Consider the following 21,808-nt stretch of genomic DNA (forward strand, 5'->3'; position numbering starts at 1 on the left):
AATAAAAGTAAAATAAAAAATAATTTTATATTTTACCTACGTGACTTTACCGAATAAACCTAAGAGTATGAATCCTTGCAGTCACGTAAGTTTCAAATCTAGAACGTGGTTATAGTCCGATAGCAGTGAGTGTGGTGCCCTCCTCCACCGCTAGATTCTGTTCTGTGCTATCCACGAACCATGCAACGATGCGACCCCATCAATAATTGGGGGGGGGGGGGTCAATTCCATTCAGGAATCGCTGATTTTTTGTTATTCATTTTATTTTAACATGTGCTGAGCGTCTGTCCTGTGCGGAGATCACGTGCAACGGTAACAACAAATACAAAATAATAAGTCGTAATTTACACTTGTAAGGAGCATTTCATCCAAGGATCCCAATGTGCCACCGCGTATGGAAAGCAGGGATGTAAGACAGAGCCGACACCATAAACGACTGCAACTGTAATGACTCCCCACCCTTTGTCAATCCGCTGCTGCGTGAATGCCTGCCCATGCCGTGTCCATCGAGCGCCGTCGTGTGACCATACCTCACCGCGCTAGTGGTGGTGGAGGTGGGGAGGGGGGGGGACCCAGGACCGGTTCACAAATCGCTCGCAAATCGATGTTAGCCGTGACCACGAATCCAACTGGGTCTGCCAGGTACACGGCGTGCAGTGCTAACCACTGCGTCTCCACTCTACCCGCTTGGCCGCCGATGCACAAAGAGCTTCCTAGCTCAAATGGCCCTCGCCCCGGAAAAAAAAAAAAACTGACTGACTGGTGGACTTTAATCAGCGTCAATTAACTGGTTAAATTAACATGAATAGCAATGGCCCTCTCCTCCTCAGGGAACGCACGACTATAAAAGCCGGCTTCCTTTCATGTCAACCGATGCCTTGCGCTGTGATGTGCTTGCCATGAAGCGGCGGTGTCTCATGTAGTGACAGTATTGATATATACTAAAATGTGTCAATTTGCTGCTGAGGACCGAGACACAAGGACAGCGATCTGAAATGTGGCCTCAACAGAGTGCCTGCGAACAGACCGTGCTGTCGGCGAGCACCTATTAAGGCCGGCACGGCACACGAGGAGAGTGATGTGGCCAGCGATATGCCCGGGCCACTCTGTCCGCGACTGCCGATGTTGATCCACCACCGCACGAGCTGCGAATTCAAGGCTGTGCCGACTCGCCGGGAGGCCCAGGACTGACCCCAGACAACACTCATCACTGACCTTGCCTACCATTCGCTACTAAGTGGCAATGATGTTGTCGCGTCAATGGTGAGCCCGACTAGGTGTACTTTGGGATGACGGAGGGGCTGGGAGTCTGTTAATCCGAGTCTGATAATCCGATGTCATGAGAGCAAGGCCGTAATTTTTATATATATTGTGGGGGGAGGGGGGGCACACCCCCCCCCCCAATATTCAAATATGCTCAAAATGCCCCCCCCCCAATATATTGCTATAAAATAGATTTCTGTTTATATGATTGCGGTTATGGTTGTTACATGCAATGAAACAGAAAAGGTAAAAAGAAAAAACAGAGCAATGTAACACAATACACTATTAGACATTATTGTAAAAAAAGAAATCTTATATGTTAGTACATTTTTAATATTTTATGCAGGAAATGCGTTTTCAAATATTTTTTTTCTGGGGGGGGGGGGGAGGACCCCCAGACTGCCTACAAGATTTGGTCCCCCCCAATGTTGACTCCATGGCTACGGCCTTGCATGAGAGCGACGCGAGTGCTGAGAGTCACGGCACACGGCCTGACCAGGGAGCTCTACTCTCGGAGAGGCGAGCAACTCCCCAATTGGTTTGCGAGATAAAATTCTGATTATGGGGTTCCCCAGCCCATCATCATCTCTGGGGGTTGATAAATAAGAGTACCACTTTGTTGTGAATTCAACAGCGGCTGTATATTGAATTAGACTCTCCCCTGCCATAGTAATATGGAATGTCCACCGCTGGCTGGTAGGCTGTAAAGAGGAGATGGGCACTGACTGCCTTGATGCAAGCTGATTGGGCACAAACAAATAAAGATCCTCCATATAGCCTCAACAGACTGTTGGGGCAAGTGCTGTTATAGCGAGCAGCACCTATGAAGGTCGACACGGTACATGATGAGGTGGGTGGCCAGCACCACGCCCGGCCGCCTTTGTCTCTCAAGTGGCGATGTTTACACACCGCACTAGGTACTCATTTGAGGCTGAGTTGACCTCGGGGAGGCCCAGGACTGGTTCAAAATAATCGTCACCGGTCGCCGGCGTCGTAGTGTAGCACACTAACCACTGCGCCGCCTCTCCCCACAATTTACCATACGCGCACACACAACAACCCTGGGTGCTCGAACTGAAACAGGCCCAGGACCGGTTCATATCATAATCATCACTGGTGTTGGCCGTGAGCAGGAATCGAACTCGAGTCGCCGGGTTTGTAGTGCAGCGCGCCAACCACTACACTACCGCTCCCCATAAATGTGCACTCACGCACGCACACCATGCAGGGAACATTTAATGGCTTGCATTAGGGCATAATCGAGCGAAATGCCCCAGCGCTCGATGTATGCACATTTGTGGAGGGGGTTGACTGCCGGTCAGCACAAGTAGATATTTAGTTCGGATTAAAGGGCTCGTGGATTACGCAGAGGCCGCCGAATTTATCCAGCGACGAGGCCCCACCACGTGCCTCTGCGGGGCGAAATGCGAACACCGGCTCCACCGCTGGAACCCACGTGAATCTGAGGGGCGTTCGTGGAGGGGCTCCACAAAATCGTGCTGATGATAAATTGCACGCGTAAAAGCGAGGCCGTCGACGCTTTTGTGGTCAACACTCCGTAACGGGCTCACGGCTCTTTTACGCTTGGGCAAATCCATGATGTTATCGCGGGTTTGCGCGAGCAGAGGCCCCGCAGACCTACGAGCGCGAGGCAGGCAAGCTTCGGGGAAGTGAGGACAAATGGGTCCGGCAGATAAGAACTAAAACGTCACTTCATATCGAGCGGGATTATAGGAAATCGTGGGGGACGGCTGGTGGAGTGGAGGTGGAAGGGGCGGTTGAAGTGGGAGGATTTGGTGAAGAGATGGCAGGAAGGAATTCCAAAAGACAGCGACAGAGAGTTCTAGATTTGAAGCTTTCGTGACTGCAAGGATTCATATTCTTGGGTTGTTTCGGTAAAGTCACGTTGGTAAAAACATTAAAATTAATAAAAGTAAAATAAAATAAAAATCCACCTGAAGACGGAGGCTTGTGTTGCCTCCGAAACGTCGTGATTTTTATTTTATTTTACTTGTATTAATTTTAATGTTTTTACCTACGTGACTTTCCCGAAACAACCTAAGAAAAAGCGACAGAGAGCCCTGCCGATGGAAGAGACAACAGGCGCCGTTGTTGAGTCGTTCAGCGAGGTTTGTGAGACTACGGCGTTGTGCGGGGGACTCTAAAGCCGAGGAGGACTCGGAGCCGAGGAGGAGAGAGGAGAGGAGTGCTGTGTGCCTGCCGTGCCGTGGTGCTGGGTTGAGGGGCGCAGTGCAGGTGAGTGGCAGGAGCAGCCAATCCGGTTGAGGTATCAAGGAGTGAAGTGTCCTGGGACAATGGATGCAGTAATCGTCGTAGTAGGAGCAATGCACTAGTAGTGATATCGTAGCGACTGAACAAGTGTGAGATGTATATTGTTGGTTCTTTCGGTAAAGTCACGTAGAAGGGAAATAATAAAAGAATATGAAACAATAAAAATTCTCACGACGTTTCGACTGTTTAATATTTATATTATTTTATTATTTCCCTTCTACGTGACTTTACCGAAAGAACCAAGAATATGAATCCCTGCAGTCACGAAAGCTTTAGATCAAAATTTAAGAGTGAGATGGTGACTGGAGTGAAATGCCGAGTGTAGGACCATCCAATGGCATTGCTTGACTTTTGTACGTCTCATTAGGAGCACTGTGAAACGATTCAATCTCCGGGTGTGGCAGTTTAAACAGTGGCACAAGTTGATTAAATCACCCCCCCCCACAAACACACACACACAATGACAGCCCCTGTTTACCCGGAAGTATAAATGTCCATAATAGAGGTTTTTTAATGGGATAGATCGCGTAAATATATAAATGTGTCGTTAAAACCCGCCACCACTCGACACAGTCAACTAGTAAGGGTTGTCACGTAAACAGAACGTGGCCAATTCGTCACTCGTACAGCACCACCGGTGTGTTGGAGAGCCAAGCCACAACCTTGACAATCTGAGAACGACGTTTCACCAGTAATTACAACTAGCTTCATCAGGCGACAGCCACATTCATATATTTACGTGATCAAACCCCCAAAAAACCCTCTATTATGGATGATATTGGTCGCGAAAGGCCCCCTACCACGTGTTAAAGTATAAATATGTTCACCACACAGTTAGTGGACGGGCAGATCACATGTGGTGGGGGTAAAGTATGGTTACTCCCTACCTCATCCATCACATCTGGCTGCCAGCCTCGATGGGTAGGTGAACAAGTGAGTCAAATTTGACTACCTAGAGCAGCTCTCTTTAGTGATACGCCCTTTCCACCAGCGGTTTTGTGAGCTAGAAATTGCGACGCTGTGCCTTTGCGTTTTACCTTGAAGTGTATTGAACACATTGTCTGACCACGGTGACACCACGTGGTTTTAAAAGGAAATAAAAAATAAATAAAAAAACAGATGACGTTTCGGGCAATGGACCTTCCTCCTAGCACGTCGACCTTTCGCGTCGTACGCAGCCAACCATGCTAATCGGAGGTGCGGCGGAAGAACAACAAACTCGACACAAAAAGCAGTCCTAAGGAAATTAGCTCGTCGCTCAAGGTGACTTTAACGTACCGCAGCTCCTAGTGACTTCCTCATATCGGAACGGAGAGCGTTCCAGACGGCCGCTTTCAGGCGCAAGATGCGGTGACGACCACCGTCGTGAACCACGACAGGGGATCACGTGGACGCGGCTCCGAGAGTCGTTGATCTCCCGCATCGCGTCGCTAGCGCGGAGAGCAGGAAGAGAGGGGGGAGGATGCAACACAATGACCGCGATTGTTTTCAGCGCGGGGTCCGTCCCATCGGGCTGCGTGCAGCTCGCGCGTGACGCGCCGGGGCTGTTTGTCGTATCGAGCCGTGCTTCCCTGAGCTCCATCTCCCTCGTTAACCCAGAGGCCCTTGCTTGTCTTGTAGAGTCTCCGTGACAGTGCACTGTGCCTTAATAAACAAGCGATGTGAACATTTAAAGCAGCCCAATGCTGCAAAACGTACGTTGATTCTAAATGTGGAGGGAACAAACTGGAGGGCCCGGATAAAAAATACACACGACCATGGAAAGAGACAGAGAGATGCAAATTCTTATTATACAGGTGGCCAGGGTCGAGAACGAATACACGACATCCTGTATAGCAGGCAAGGTAGTTAACATCTCACCACCGTGCAGGCTGATCTATGTGGCCAACGTCCTCTGGGGTGCTTTCGTGTAATAGTATTTTTTTCTGTCACTTCCTATTAGCTTCAATGCAGCGCATCACGCAGGGAAACACAGAGCCAGGGTGCACGCAGAGTCCAAGCGAGCTGCATAGCAACGTGTGTACCAGCCGTGGTCTAGAAAACAGCGGAACAAACGGGGCCAAGTGAAGACAGGTAAGGGAGGGGGAGACCAGGAAACGTAGAGTAGGGAAAGGATATCGGAGATTGACACTTTTAAAAACTAAATCCTGTTTACACCATTGGAACCTCATTTGCCAGTAAAAAATATGATAATTAGTTTTTTACCCTTCTATCTGGCAACAAAACTGACACCGTTTTTTACAAGGAGTCATGTTTGCATAGACCACAATACCTGCAGCCATAATGCAAACAAAAAACATAACTCTGATAATATATGCACTGTCCTTGAAGTTGATTGGTCCACACCCGAGACAGCTTTCCTTAGAGCCTAGTCTCACATGGGTTGGAACAGATGACGCCAAAAGGTGCATATATTATCAGAGTTATGTTGTGTGTTTGCATTATGGCTGCAGATAGTGTGGTCTATGCAAATATGACTCCTTGTAAAAAAAGGTGTCAGTTTTGTTGCCAGATAGAAGGGTAAAAACCAATTATCAACTAAATCCTGCTTAAACAAATGGTCCTAGCCTTTTCCACCATCACAACTTCCAAGTGGCCATCAGTTTTGCTCATTTCAGGTTCGATTAATTTCTCGGCCGTCATGTAGGCAACCGTTCAATCCAGCCCGGATTGAATCGCGTTACGCACGACGCAGTTTTTTATTTATTTAAATACAGCCGAGCGCAGTTACCAGAGCACTCAAAAAGAACAATAATTGTAACAGACATCCAATCCCGCTGCACCATTGAGGCTCGGAGTTGTTTATTGCCTGTGCTGCCGCCGCCGCCGCCGCCGATGGGCCGCTTTCGTCTGTGGAACAATTAAATATGCCTGCTATGCGCGGTGCAAAAGGGCCTCGTCCGACGATCGGAAGAGAGAGAGAGGGTGTGATGGAGCGCCCGCAACCCTCGCCCATCCATCCGATACGACGCGCAGCAGGTGCGGGTAGACCGAACGCACTGGAGGAGTACTCCTCTCCCGTTCCACACGAACGCGTTAACACAGAACAGGCAAGCGCAGCTATTTGGGGAGCGGAGGGGGCGGCGGGGAGAAATATTAGAATAGATCGAGCGCTCCCCCTCTTCGGTATATGGGGGCAGAGGACTTTTCCCGCCTCGCCTCCCGAGCATCTGAACGCTCGTAAATGGATTTTTGTTCGGCCGTGAGATTCACGCAGCAGCCGCAAGCCCCATTCTCGCGTCGTCCTAGTCGTCGTTGTTTTTCTTTGTTGTTGTTGTTGCTGTTATTGTTGGCGCGGATTGCATCGCAGAGGATGACGCGGGTTTTGTTTTGCAAAAGATCTCGGCGACATGCAGTGGCGGCTGCTGCTGCTGCTGCTCCGATGCCGTCGTCGCTTGCTGCTGCTGTCGGATTTACTCAGCTCCATCCACACCGCCCCACCCCTCCACGCCCCGAGAGCTTCCCCAGCTGCGCAATGAGGATCTGAACATTTTTGCATCAATAAGGCACAGGCACCCAAATGGGAATTCACTCACGCGAGCTGTCAGAGCAGCTAAAGAGAATTTGGCCAACCAAATGGAAAGCAAAGCGTCTCTCCCGGCACGCGTGCGCGTGCGCGCGCACCTCACTACGAAATGCGCGTCTGACGTTGAAAGCGGCGATTTTTCACAGCTCCTTGCCGGTTCACTGTCTAAGTGGAAATCAGAAAGGAAAAAAAGCGCTTTGTTGTTTAAAATGCATTGTTCGCACAGGATGTATTGTTTCTCGCTCATCGACTGGTAATAGATTACGCTTATTATAATAACAACAACAATAATTAACAAGCCTTTGTCCGTTCATCCACCGTTTCTACGTCATTGGTAGGGATCGTTTGACCATACTTTACCATGTCGGGTCAGTTAAGGTGACTGAGGGCCCCAGGATAGGATCAGATATCACGCGCCACTGATGATAGCCACGACCGGTAAATCAAACACAGGTCACCCTAAATACAAATGTGTTGTTAAACCCGCCACCACCCGACAAAGCCAATTAATTAGGTTCGTCACGTTAACCAAACGTGTCAATCTGTGCCTGCTTCAGCACACCGGCGATTTCTTGCTGCCTGATGATGCTGGTTGTAATTACCGGCGACACGTCACGGTACTCGAATTGCAAATGTCGCCGTGGGTTTGCTCTCCAACGCACAGGGGTGCTGTACTAGTAACTCATTGGCATGTACTGGTTACGTGACAAACCTTACTATCTGGCTGTGTCGCCTGGTTCGCGAGTTTAACGACAGCATTCATATGCACGGGATCTAACCCAAAGAAACCTCTATTATGAATAACATTAGTCCCGAAAGCCTCCTCCTAATACGACCGCGTGTTAAACCGACAGGTCGCTGCGTTGACCACATCCGCCGCCACCAGCAGGTTCAAAGCGCTGGCTATCACTGGTCGACCGGTCCATTCGAAAGTTTGCACCCGTGCATTGTGTGCCCCTTTCAGGAAGTTGGCAAAGCTAGACGTGCGACTGCTCCATTGCCAAGGCTGAGTGGGAGTCAAGGTTGTGGCTGACAGATGTTCACTCGGACACCCACTAGTCAAAAACCTCCGGGATTTAAATCTTCACCTTCAAAGCACCGGCCGGCTGCGTTGCGTGGAACATTGCGCATTTCACGGCACATCCAACCCACTGCGGTGGCCTTCACGCGCAGATCTACAGGGAGAGCACCATTTGGTGGGATTGCGCGCGTGATTGCGCGCGATTACGCGATCGTGCGCCACTGCGGAAACAATGAACAGACAGTCGACTAAATGGTCGTGACTGCCTGTGGACTCGTATGTGAGTCTATGGGTCTCTATATTAATCAAGTAGTAATTAAGTCTATGAGCCTCTATGTGAGTTGATGAGTCTTGATGTGAGTCTCCATGTTATTCTAAGTGTCGATTTGAAGCTTTCGTGACTGCAGGGATTCATCTTCTTGGTTCTTTCGGTAAAGTCACGTAGAATGGAAATAATAAAATAATAAAAATAAACATAATAAAATAATTCTCACAGTGAGAATAATTTATTATTTTTATTTATATCTCACAGTGAGAATTATGTTATTGTTTTATTTTTATAATTTTATTATTTCCATTCTACGTGACTTTACCGAAAGAACCAAGAAGAGTATTCTAAGTGTTCTTGGTTCTTTTGGTAAAGTCACGTAGAAGGGAAGTAATAAAATATTAAAAATAAAACATAATAAAACAATTCTCACGACGTTTCAGCTACAACGCAAGCAGCCGTCTTCAGGTGAAGAATGAGACACTGCCAAGCTAGGAGCTTATATATAAGCTGAGTTGGAGGTGGAAGAAGAAGAGAGCCTTAACAAAAGAATGTGCATATCAAGAGGAATTTAGCATATTCATGGTAAATGCGTAGGAGGTGGGCGGGGGGGTTTCAAAGTCATATTATGCCCATGCATTATGCAGGATCAGCAGCACCAAAGGGAGGGGGGGGGTAGCATTAACAAAGGGAGGGCATGTTAATAGTATGTAGAAGCAATGACACATGTGAATGGGAAAACGGTGGCAGGAGATCCGCAGCGGAGCAAATAAAGCCTTCCCTGTGGAGAACACAAGATACACAGTTAATGCCAGTGAGTGGACTGCGGTCTGAAAGTCACCATAAACGTGAACAACAATCAGTTAAGATCCGAAGTGGTTTATTACGTCCTTCCAATGATTGCTGAGCCAGAATCCATCTTCTCGGTTGAAATTGTCTCTGTGTTTGTATATGTGGATCGCCTCATGGACGAATCTCTCATGGTAGCCAGATGGCTTGCAGAGAACCTCTGTCTTGGAGAAGTCAATGTCATGTGAACCCACTGAATTGTAACAGTGATCTGCCACGGCTGAGGTGTTTGTCCTACCGTGTTTCAGGTCAGCTTTATGTTCACGGATGCGGTCCGAGACATGTCGTTTGGTTTCTCCAATGTAACTGCTACCACATAGGCAACTTAGTTTGTAGACGCCAGGGTACTGTATGTCTGGTACCACGTCTTTTACAGACGGTTACGTCTGTAAAAGACAGTTACATTGGAGAAACCAAACGACATGTCTCGGACCGCATCCGTGAACATAAAGCTGACCTGAAACACGGTAGTCGCTTCTGAAAAAGAGAGATGTAGCCGAGTGGGGCCTTACCTGGTAAAAATAATATTTATGATAGAATTTCAGACTCCACAAGCACCAGCAGAGGACACAGAGAGAGAGAGCACGAGACCTCCCACAGATTTTCAGATGACTTTGGGGATCTTACAAAAGGCCTTGATTTCTGGACTGGAGAGCGCTCGCAGGAGGTGTAGGGGAACATAAGAGGGTGGGGGTGGGGGGTGTAAGTGGTGGTGAGTCCACGGGCGATCTTGAAGATGGCGTTGAGCGCGATACGAGGGGGAGACGCGGTGCGTGCTTTGTGCACTGCGATACGAAATCAGTGACTCGAGACACGGCGAACACAAAAGAGGCGAGTCGATATCGGAATGTGTCCTGGGTCTCCGCTTGGTTTGGCTCAGCATTAAGTGAGTACCACAATGCAGTTCATTGAAATATCGGCACTGGGGAAATGGATGCATTGCTAGGGGCTCACTAAGGTCGGTGCGTGCCTCGACCAACTGCGTGGAATAGGTTTGTTGTTGTTGCTTAGCGTGGCGAAGTGTAATTAAACCAAGCACAGTTTAAGTAGGCCTTCGTCTGGCAGTGAGGTTGACAATGTCTACAAATTATTATCAACTGTGTTATTGCTCGTTTGGGCACCTCCATATGATCTGGCCTCCAGTAAGAGAGCACCGCATTCAATCAAAACTCCCGACTTCATTACCGTAACCTCCCACGGATGGATTACGCATTCCGTGATGGCATCGCCACGCTCTCCCAATTTTCACCGGGAGGTCCGAAAAAACATTGTTAAATTAGCATCCAAACGAGTGCACTGGGGGGGACCGTCGGCTGACATCGGCTGTCAAGCGGACGTCACTTCCCTGACGAGCGCCCTGAGCTACGTGACGTCAAGCGGCTCGTGCCCCCCCCCTCTTCCTCCTGCTGCTACCCCTCCTCCACCCGTCTTCCTTTGCCTCCTACTCTTCACCCCCCTCGTCCTCCTTCTCCCTCTTTCCCCCCCCCGCCGCTCCTCCTGTTTCCACCTCCTCCACCTCCCCGGTGTCTGGGCAAATTCATCTGGGAAACCTCCTCTTGCCTTGTAACTAGAAATATTTGTGACACAGTTTGAGGACAACTCCGGGGATTTGAGAGAGGGAGCCGCTGGAGCGATGGCGGAGACGGGCAAAACGCAATCCAAGCAGAGCGCCTCGTTCCCCAAATAGCTCATGGGTGACAAAACATTTTTTTACCTTTTTAAATTATTGAGAAAAAAAAGATTAAAAAAACCAAAGCTTTTAAATACGAACTTTATTTGCACTCGAAATTCGAATATGCATTATGTTGATCCCCAGAATTAATCACATTTGATGTGCCGGTTAAAGGTGGGTGCCGTCGTTTCGATGTTTGTCTTCATGCAAGCCACCCATTTTTATTGAGCACATCGAAAGCGATAGATTCTGCGGTCAAAATAATATTATAGAGTGCAAATAAAAGTGTGTGCATTGAAAAGCTTGTTTTTCACCCAATTGTTCATATGGCTCTGATGAGATGACAATGATGGCTTTGCCTGTGTCAAACCTTGACCCTACAATAAATGGAAATCATGCGCATTGCTACACAAAAACACTCGACGTTATGAAATGTTGATGGCACGCATCACGGCTATTACAATTAGAATAACGATCATGCCGATTGCAAAAGTCGTGAAATGATATTCATGACAAGAAGAGACGTATAACGCGTTTATAAGTGTCGTATTCGCGATCATGAAGCACTGCACGGTATGAAAGACGGTAGTGCTATAATGCACGCATATGGACAACAGTGCATATCGCGAATCCGTATTAAGCATTGCATAAATATAGCACTTTAAGCATTTATATCAACAATAATCATTCGAAAACGTTGTCAATCAAAATCAGGATAACATCACGGGCATTTAATTGTAAGACATGATCACGGTTTTCCCCTGCTCGCTCAACTTCAGCATAACCACGTTGCCCTACGCGCGTCAGAACGAGCGTGTGCAAAGCAAACGATAACACTAATTATTAAGATTATGAATATGTAATCATTTGAGCAATAGTAGTGATTATAATTGCTGGTCTTGCGCTTAGAGGGAACCACAGCGTCTGCTCCGGCGTCATGACGGAGCGGCGATGACAGCACGTGACCTCTCATTGGTCAGAGGCTGTCCAGCAGCCGCTCTCTGATTGGCCGAGACGTTTGCTCCTCCCCCCCCCCCCCCCCCGTTTGTTGGGCGCGACTATTCGAGATTTCAAAAAGGGGTGAAATGGACAAAGATTAATTAGTAAAATTTAATTAGAATCACGAATAGGCGCATGATCGGCGGGACCTGGACCGTTTTTTTTTATGTAATCAACAATCATCATTGGTTTGGCCATGTTTGTTTGTTGTAGTACGGAGTTAGACTGATGGCCTTCATCTAAGTTGTCTTGAGGTTGTTGTTGTTTGACTTGCATCCAACTGGGATTTTTGCACACAGCGTTGGTGTACGGTGCTTTTTATGGAATATTTTGCCGCCTTTTCCTGGATTTTCTGTTTGCACTTAGTCACATAGTCACTTTAAGATGTTTTCTTGTTCATGTTTTTGTTTCATGTTTTTGTTTGTTGCGGTTGCACCCGATTCAAGAGCCGTATGGCTCACAGGGCTATACCAAATTAATGAAACTGAAAAAATTAAACTGACAACTGAAAAAATACTGAGTTGTCACGTGGGGCGAGTCTGAAGAAAATTTTAGCTCGTTAGGCTTCGTAGATCCGAAGATATTAAGCGTCCAAATAAGATGAATAGACAACACGGCAAGTTCTATAAAAGTGTGTAATAAGCATAATAAAAGTCCATAGAAGAGGTTATTTTGGCTTAGATCGCGTAAATATATAAATGTCTTGTTAAACCCGCCACCACCCGACACAGCCAACTAGTAAGGTTTGTCACGCAAACAGAACGTAGCCAATTCGTCACTAGTACAGCACTAACCGGTGTGTTGGAGAGCCAAGCCACAACATTTAAAAGCTGAGTACGACGTTTCGCCAGTAATTACAACTAGCTTCATCAGGCGACAGCCAGATTTGAGAAGTCTTACTGTTTCGTTCCTTACATAAAGGCGTGACAAACCTTACTAATTGGTTGTGTTGGGTGGTGGCGGGTTTAACGACACATTTGTATATTTACCGGATCTTACCCCAAAAAACCTATATTATGGATGATATTGGTTGCGAAAGCCTACGTGTTAAACCAATAATAAAGGCGTGTAATAAGAATACGAGGGGATCTTAACAGAATACGCTCATTAACGTAAAAGCGAATGATTACCCCTCGAGTCCGTATCTGATCTGCATCCCTCTGTTCTCATCTCGTTCGAGTAACTCCGCCTCCGTCTCCATTGTCGATATCGCTCTCTCCCATTTCACTCCGCCTCCCGTCTCATCTGCACTTCTCTTGTCCGTGCGAAATCTCTTCTGTCGTCTCACCAGGATGGTTTCTGCGTGTGCCCCCTCCACCCCCATTGCGTCACGGCCACTGCTGGTCTCAGTGGTCTCTCAGGAACCACTTTCAGGCTGCCCAGGCCCTTAACAACAACGTTTCACCCAGAGATGAATGCACGACAACCTGCCGTTAAATTTCGATTTAAAGCTTTCGTGACTGCAGGGATTCATCTTCTTGGTTCTTTCGGTAAAGTCACGTAGAATGGAAATAATAAAATAATAAAAGTAAAACATAATAAAATAATTATATTATGTTATTATGTTTTATTTATATTATTATAAAATAATTATATTATTTTGCTATGTTTTATTTTATTTTTATTATTTCCATTCTACGTGACTTTACCGAAAGAACCAAGAAGATGAACCTGCCGTTAGTTGCACCTTGGGCCCGATGTGTATCTGTGGCTTTTTAATGTAAAATGAGGCACGCAGTATAGTCTGCAACGCTCTTCCTTCAGATGTTAGGAAGCCAAAGACAGTGCTTTCCATAAATAAACCACAATGCCTTGCTGATCTCGTCAAAGAACATAACCACCACGCAAACCCCGATCATCCTTGCAGTGGCTTTTGACTGCTAGCCATTGAACAAAGACGGGCACTGCATCTCGCGGCTTTCAGAGGCGCTTCTGCGGCCGTCTGGAACGCTCAGATGATATTCAGAGGCCACTGAAGCTACACACTTTGAAATTAACTAGATTTCAAACAGATTTCTTTAGAACTGCTTTAGTGCTTAGTTTTTATTTTCCCTTCCCTTGCACCTCCAAATAGCACGGTTGGCTAGGTACGGTGCAAAGGAAGTTCAACATACATACACTACATCCGAAAATCACCGCTGTTATATTCAGCGCTTAGCTTAAGCCAGAACAATATAATACAATCCATGAATACGGTAATGAGAATAACCTATCTGAATTATGTGACTGTCCGATGTACGGTCCACACTAGTCGCTCAGGGGTTGCAACCCTCACTCTGAATCGTGACAGCGCACACAATCTTGAAGGGGGCAAATTGAACAACGCCTGTTACAAAGCGCGCCTCTGCCGTTGGAAGCGAGATGGTGAGACGTCTTTTTTTTACGTCGTTAGAGTCGCTACGTCCGAGGTACATAAAAAAAAACGGGACTCATCATGGGAAGAAAAAGATGAAGGATGTCTCTCGTTGTCTTACACTATGGGAACCTCATTTGCCAGTAAAATATGATAATTGTTTTTTTTTACCCTTCTATCTGGCAACAAAACTGACACCTTGGTCCAACCCATGTGAGACTAGGCTCTAAGGAAAGCTGTCTCGGGTGTGGACCAATCAACTTCAAGGACAGTGCATACATTATCAGAGTTATGTCTTTTGTTTGTATTATGACTGCAGGTATTGCGGTCTATGCAAACATGACTCCTTGTAAAAAGATGTCAGTTTTGTTGCCAGATAGAAGGGTAAAAAAAACAATTATCACGTTGTCTTACGTCATGGATTGTCAACATTATTAGTATTACTACGCAACTGACAAAAGCCGGCACTTTGAATGTCCAAAGACGGCTCACAGATTTCGCCACGACGGTGGCTGTCTCAAAAGAGGATGACCGTCGAAATATCAGGACAAGTTTGGCAACCCGAGGTAACCACATCCACGAACGAGAGATGCTACCGGATGTGGTTGCGCTGGGTATGGATATATTTTCTATTTGACAAATCTGGACAGATCTGGCTGAAACGAGTCCCTGCTTGCATGCCTGCTGTTGAATAGCAAGCATCAGCTATTGAAGGACTGCAATCATCTTAACCACACGAATGAGATACTGGAGGGGATTTCTTTGTTTGATCTGACGACACTGTGTTTATCATTTACCCGTGCTCAGTCACTTCTGTCAATGTAAGGGACGGACGTGACGGAGGTGTGTGCGTGTGTGTGTGTGTGCATGCGCGTATGAGGGGAGCGGTGGTGTAGCGGTTAGCGCTACGCTACACTACGAAACCCGGCGTCCCGAGCTCGATTCCCGCTCATGGCCAACACCGATGACGGTTGTCTGAACCGGTCTTGGGCCTCCCCTAGGTCGACTCAGCCTCAAACGAATACACGGAGCGATAAACATCGCCGCTGGGGAAACAAAGGCGGCCGGGCGTGGTGCTGGCCACCCACCCGTTTGTGTACCGTGCCAGCCCTTCATGTTCACGTGCTCGCTAACAGCACTTGCACCCAGGGCCGTATTCAGGCACGGGGCTTTACGGGTTGCAGCCCAGGGGCTCGAGGGCCTCCAGAGATGAAGTGAAAAGTTATTTTCAATTTGTGAATGCTGAATTGTATTCGTTGTTAGTTAGCCTTGTAAAAGTAAAAAAAAAATCTTCAACTTTAAATTTCGATTTAAAGCTTCACACTGTCTTTCCGACAGACCTGTTCTTCACCTGAAGACGGTTGCTTGCGTTGTGACCAAAACGTCGTGAGAATTGTATTTTATTATATTTTATTTTTATTAATTTATAATTTCCCTTCTACGTGACTTTACCGAAAGAACCAAGAAGAATAATTCAACTTTGTTTTTCTTTTGAAAATATTACTGGGGGGGGGGGCTCACAGTCCCCGTAGCCATAGAGGGGCCTACCAAATCTTAATCCGGCCTTGCTTGCACCAACAGTCTGTTAAGTCCATACGGGATGATGTTGTGTGACCCTCCCCCACCCCGCCAAAGGTGTTCGACAGTCCTCCTAACTGCATCCGTTGCACGGCAAAAGGAACGGTTGCCCCCCACAAACAGACGCGGGGTCAACACGCAGAGCGACGGTTTTGACGCTTTGCCTGTGGCTTGTGGCTTGCTCGCTCTCCGTCAGGCGGGGTGTGCATCGCGCAGTCACTCAAGATCCCACGCGAACCGAGGCCCGGGGAGTACGACAAGATCATCAAGCGTCTGCTCGACACGTCCACAGCGCGCGTCGTCATCATGTTCGCCAACGAAGACGACATCCAGTACGTGGGGGGGGGGGGCTTGGGGAATGACGATTTACTCTCGCTGCCTCCCTCCCTCCGTTCGTTCGTTCGTTCTTTTGCTCGTGGCTGTTTGCTGTTTGCACCCCTTCCTTTTGGGGTCTTCCCGGGGAAGACGCATAAGAACTGTCTCAGCCGAACTCCGCTCTGTGCACCTCCGATTAGCACGGTTTGGCTGTGTACGGTGCGAAAGAAGTTCAACATATATACGCACGTGAATGCGAATGTTTTTAGTTCGTCGGCCATTTGGCGTTTTCTCATCTTATCTGCCGTAGATTTATAATTCCAGCGCCCTTAGCCGAGGCGCTTTACAAAAATTATAAAATTATACGTTAAATTATCCCGGTTAACAAAGAGTGTGGTGGGGGGGGGGGGGAGCGGGGGTTACTAAAAGTCGTGGTGTAGCTATGGTGACAGTAAGGAGGACAGTGGCTCAGGACGGATTGGTGAGATTTAAAGGAGATGAACAAGATTCAGAGATGAGTGAGCTGTGAGCAGCGGCCTGCAGCACGGGTGACGCTTCGCTGCACGGCAGACGCAAGTTGGAGATGGTGGCAACACCTGATGACGGACGCTTGTGTTGCGCCCGAAACGTCGTGATTAATTTTATTTTATACCTACGCGACTTCACCGAAAGAAACGAAGATGTGTTGTGTTTACTCTCCAACGCACTCAAGTGGGAACCAATTGGCGGGCAGATTTTGTTTACGTGGCACACCTCACTAATTGGCTGTGTCGGGTGGTGGCGGGGTTAACAACACATTTATATTCGTGCGATCTAAGCCAACAAAATACACCGTTATTATGAATTATTATGAGAAACGAACTGGGATCAGCAAGAAGTGAGAGATGATATCTAAGATGAGTCGGTACAATGGGGGCTTGGTGTCCGTTCCCTGATCACCATTGCATTCACTTATAATACATTTTAAAATAACGCACCTGACTACCTGTAGCTGTGGAAAATGGAGCGCACAATTAGACGTGCGATGAATCGCAGGTGAGCTCACAGCAGCTACAGTGAGACAGCGCAAGATGGGGGAGCAGGTGGAGGTGTAGGCTGGCGATGAGATGGACTGATGCAGTATGGGAGGATGTGGAGCTGAGTGGACCTGCAGACGACTGGTACCAGCGGTGTCAGGATCGGCCTCTGATGAGGAGGCTCGTGAAGGTCGCTGCTACTGGGCAAGTGGAGGCAGTCGCCCTCCAGCAACAATGGAGGGCAGAGGAGGGGACGCTCACAACAACGAGCGGAGCGCCGGGCGGATAAAACACATAAAGTTGGCACAGTAGGGGGTACAGCTGGTGCAACTACCAGTCATCTCAGTCAGCCAACCAATGGCACCTGGGTATGTCCCGTGACCTCCCGTCAGCGAGCCTTACGACACTTCACGTGGCCTCAAAGTGCACCTGGCCTGGGCACAGGCGCCGTGGTGGCGTCACCGGCACTGAGTGGCGAGTGGCGGCTGTTGTTGGCATTGGTGGCTACCGAGGCACGAGTCCAGCAGCTGTGGAGTTTGGGCAGATGGCGGAAAGCGTGAGGATGGTGATGATCCAAAATAGAGGCTTTTGGGTTACATCGCGTAAATATATAACTGTGTCGTGAAAACCCACAACCACCCAACACAGCCAACTAGTAAGGGTTGTCAGGTAAACAGAACGTGGCCAATTCGTCACGAGTACAGCACACCGGTGTGTTGGAGAGCCATGCCACAACATTTACAATCTGAGCGCGACTTTACCTCTATGGTGATGATGATGATAATGATAAGCCACTTCGTTGAGCTGCCATTTGCGATGGTTAGGTCGCTTCTGGAAAAGAAGCTAACGGCTCAGTGGGCTTTACCTGTGTAATGTGAGGATATATCCGGGTCGCTGACGGATCACAACTCGTCACGATGATTGGCTCTGCCGGTCCTGGTCCATAGCCAATGGGGGGAAGCCTAGGGGCGTGGCCCTGACGTAATGGGAAGGTGACAGCTGTAAGTAGAGGATTGGTTCTGCTGGCTTTAGCCACAGCCAATGGGGAGACAAGTCAGGGGCGTGGTCCCGGAAGCCTACGATGGAGTCTGGAAGATTCCATAGAGGCTAACCAGGATTTGATGGAAAGGTACCACGTGACCCGGGTATTAAATAGGAGTGGAGACGAACAACACGTGGTCAGAACTGGAACGAATGGAGCGGGGGTCCAGGCTGCCACGTGGTCCAGGCTGCCACGTGGTCCAGGCTGCCACGTGGTCCAGGCTGCCACGTGGTCCAGGCTGCCACGTGGTCCAGGCTGCCACGTGGTCCAGGCTGCCACGTGGTCCAGGCTGCCACGTGGCTGCGCGCGTCTCTCTCTCTATCCCTCTCACGCTGTCTGTCAGCAGCATGAAGGAGTGTTGTAAAGAAAGACAAATAAAGACCGGATTCCAGAAGTCGCTTCCACGACCTTTATTACACCTGTAAAGATACCAAAACTATCTATAGTTTAGTTGTACTTGTGTTTTTTTGTTAAGTGCTTAGTTTACCTTCCTATTGGTTATTGTTGCCAATTTTTCTTACCCACCCCGACTGGACATCTGTGAACAAAAGAGTGGCACAGCTCATCGGATTCCTCCAGTCTCAATCGAGATTCTGATGAGAGAGGTGTGGTGACATCAGCTCCTATTCATTTTGATCCTGAACTCGCTTGGATAATTTTATTTCATTCTCACGCGATAACAAGAAAGCCGTTCGATAACGCATCGATTATCCAGCTTGCTCGTTTACCATTTCGTGTTGTTGTCCATATATCATAATCACGTTTTAATAAATGTAAACTGGTTACATCGAAGGTAATGTGTTTACGTAAAATTACGAATTAATAACACCTCATCACTACACGATGGCACTCTGGAGTGCATGAATAAACTATGAAACAACAAATCTGCAATTAATCCTCTCACCAATATCGCATCACCGACTGTCGCGCACGTGTTTGACGATGCTTTATTATTGCATTCTCAAAATGGGAAGGGAATTCCCCCACCCCCCACCCACCCACCCCAAACACATTCCTGCGGGGGGAGCTGGTTGGAACGTTGGGTTGCTTGGTCAATGGCCAGGGTCAACGGCGGCGTGGTGTATTCCTCAAATATGCCCGACTGCGAGGGCGGGCACAAGCCGGCGTGAGTAGGTGAAACGTTGAGTTTTATAAGGGTACCACGGGGTGACCAGCCCCTCCCCACCCAGCCCTACCCCTCACACCCCCCACCCAGCCCCACCCTCCCCACCCAGCCCCTCCCTACCCTCCTCTCCCGACCCAGCCCCTCCCTGCACGACGGAAGGACGGACACAATAATCCCCTGTGGGCTGGTGTAACCAGGAGGTTCCTACCAGTATTAATATGTATTAGGCACAATGGAAAGACATCGAATAACAGCACAGGGGATAGAGAAACGTTAAAGCTGATAACAATAACGTAGTGACCACGCACTAACCAGAGTGGTGAAGTATGGCCGGACAACCCCATACCGTCACGGTATCTCAAGGCCTTCATCCGGAAGTTTATTGACAAAGGGCTGGACGTTAAATTGTGTAACCAACGTTCATATATGTATGCGTATGTATATATACACTGAGTCAACTTCGTTATGCTATTTGACATGAAAAATTCATCTCTAAATGTGGAATGTCAATATGGTTAAAATATAGATAGATGTAAATCCAATGAATACAGAATGTACGATGTGCATGCATGTACGCACATATATTTAAGTTGACTGAATGCGTACATAAATCTGAAGTCTTCTTTATTTTTAGATGACACGATAACAAACATAACTACAATGAGAATCTAAGATCAACGTTTGGAATTGCAGGAAAATGTCAAATAAAAACGCTAACTGGCATATTTTACAGCTGAAGTTGTGGAACAAGTGGTGGGTATGTCCTTTAACATTCTTATTCTCATTGATGGTACTCGCAGTCCCAACGGGGAGGATTTACACCGGTCGGTGAGGACTGTGAACTGCAGATGAGCAGCACTTCACTTTGACCTTTCTGCACCGAATAGCAACGTTGGGGCAGAATCAACCGTGGAGAGACGACGTTGACTTGGTACAGGGGTTGACTCAGGACAAGGTTGACTCGGTACGAGGGTTCACTCGGTACAAGGGTTGACTCAGGACAAGAGTTGACTCGGTACAAGGGTGGACTCGGTACAAGGGTTGACTCGGTACAAGGGTGGACTCGGTACGAGGGTTGACTCGCTACAAGGTTGACTCGGTACGAGGGTGGGCTCGCTACAAGGGTTGACTCGGTACAAGGGTTGACTTGGTACAAGTGTTGACTCATCACAAGGGTTGACTCAGCACAAGGGTTGACTCAGCACAGGGGTTGACTCGGTGCCGCTGGCATTGTTTAAGACCGGGAATCAAATGTGTTCGAGGACCAGGTGCCCCCGACGCCACCCACAGCACATTGGAAGGATTTTGAAGGTCCTGGCAGCCCATTTAATGCCAATTCTAATGATGCTTTGAACAGCCTACAAAGCTGTAGTTTGGCAGGATACCATTGAGCCTTTGCTTATAACTGAATACTTTCCGCAAAATATGAGACTCGATAAGTATTTGTACCGCGTTGCATGCGATCAATACACCTCTTGTATACGATTGGGGGATTTTTTTGTATCAACTACTCAAAAATTGGCCATAATGAACTAATTTTGTCAAGCAATTAGAAGCATTACCGCTACACAAAGGCAAATATCCCCCATATAACCTTAACAGACTGTACGGGCAAGTGCTATTAGCGAGCATCTATGAAGGCCGACAGCACACTAGGGGGTGGGTGGCCAACACCACGCCTGGCCGCCTTTGTCTCCCCAGTGGCGATGTTTATACCCCACACCAGGTACCCATTTGAGGCTGAGTCGACCTAGGGGAGGCCCAGGCCCAGTTCAGATCATAGTCACTCAGTTCGCAGGCCGCTGGCTGCTATGTTACCGCTCCCCCAGCTGCACGGATTCATAGGCACACACACACACGTGTATATACGTAGGCATGTGCATACGTAATAATTTTCCTCGAAGGCAAATTGATGACCGGTGGTCGAGACTAACGGTGGAGTCGCAGCCAAAGGAGTGAATGCGCCAACAACGATGTCAGCCGTGGGAGATGGAGATGGCTTGGGGGAGGCGTTCATCCAGCGGTGGATTGACCATGGCCGCTGAGGATGTTGATATATGCACATGGAGCGTGACACCACAGCAGAAAAATTGGTTCGAAACGTGTTCTGCTGGTCACTGTTCATTATTTAAAGCACACAAACACGCACAGGGACGAAATACCAATTTCAAATTATGCCAAAATTCCAAACGCCCGGCATAGATAAAGTTTTAGGTAATCCCAAACCAAATATTAAAACAATGTTTCAGATCCATCCAACAATGATGTGACATCACGGGAAGTTGAGTCATCGGAAGTTACATTACTCCCACACATTTCCTGGTGTTGACGATTATTTTTGCTGAAATTATAAAAATGTAAAAAAGTTAAAATTTACGTTTACTGTTTTTTTTATTACGTGTATAAATATATTTAAAAATAAACATAATGCACGTACAGAGCTTTGTCGGTCCATTGCTGGATGAGGGTTTCCCCATGCCATGCAGCC

General features: G+C 47.8%; 1 protein-coding gene across 3 annotated transcripts in view; it reads left to right on the forward strand.

Annotated features, from left to right (window-relative positions):
* Window positions 1-21,808, forward strand: part of LOC144946179 (metabotropic glutamate receptor 8-like) — a 263,813-nt gene that overhangs the window by 101,203 nt on the left and 140,802 nt on the right. For all 3 annotated transcript variants that reach the window (XM_078874996.1, XM_078874994.1, XM_078874995.1), the window contains exon 4: window positions 16,018-16,153. In XM_078874996.1, the coding sequence (XP_078731122.1) occupies window positions 16,018-16,153 (136 nt within the window). The remainder of the gene's footprint in view (window positions 1-16,017; window positions 16,154-21,808) is intronic.

This window comes from Lampetra fluviatilis, chromosome 40, assembly GCF_964198595.1.
Source record: "Lampetra fluviatilis chromosome 40, kcLamFluv1.1, whole genome shotgun sequence".
In the NCBI taxonomy this organism is placed as follows: domain Eukaryota; kingdom Metazoa; phylum Chordata; class Hyperoartia; order Petromyzontiformes; family Petromyzontidae; genus Lampetra; species Lampetra fluviatilis.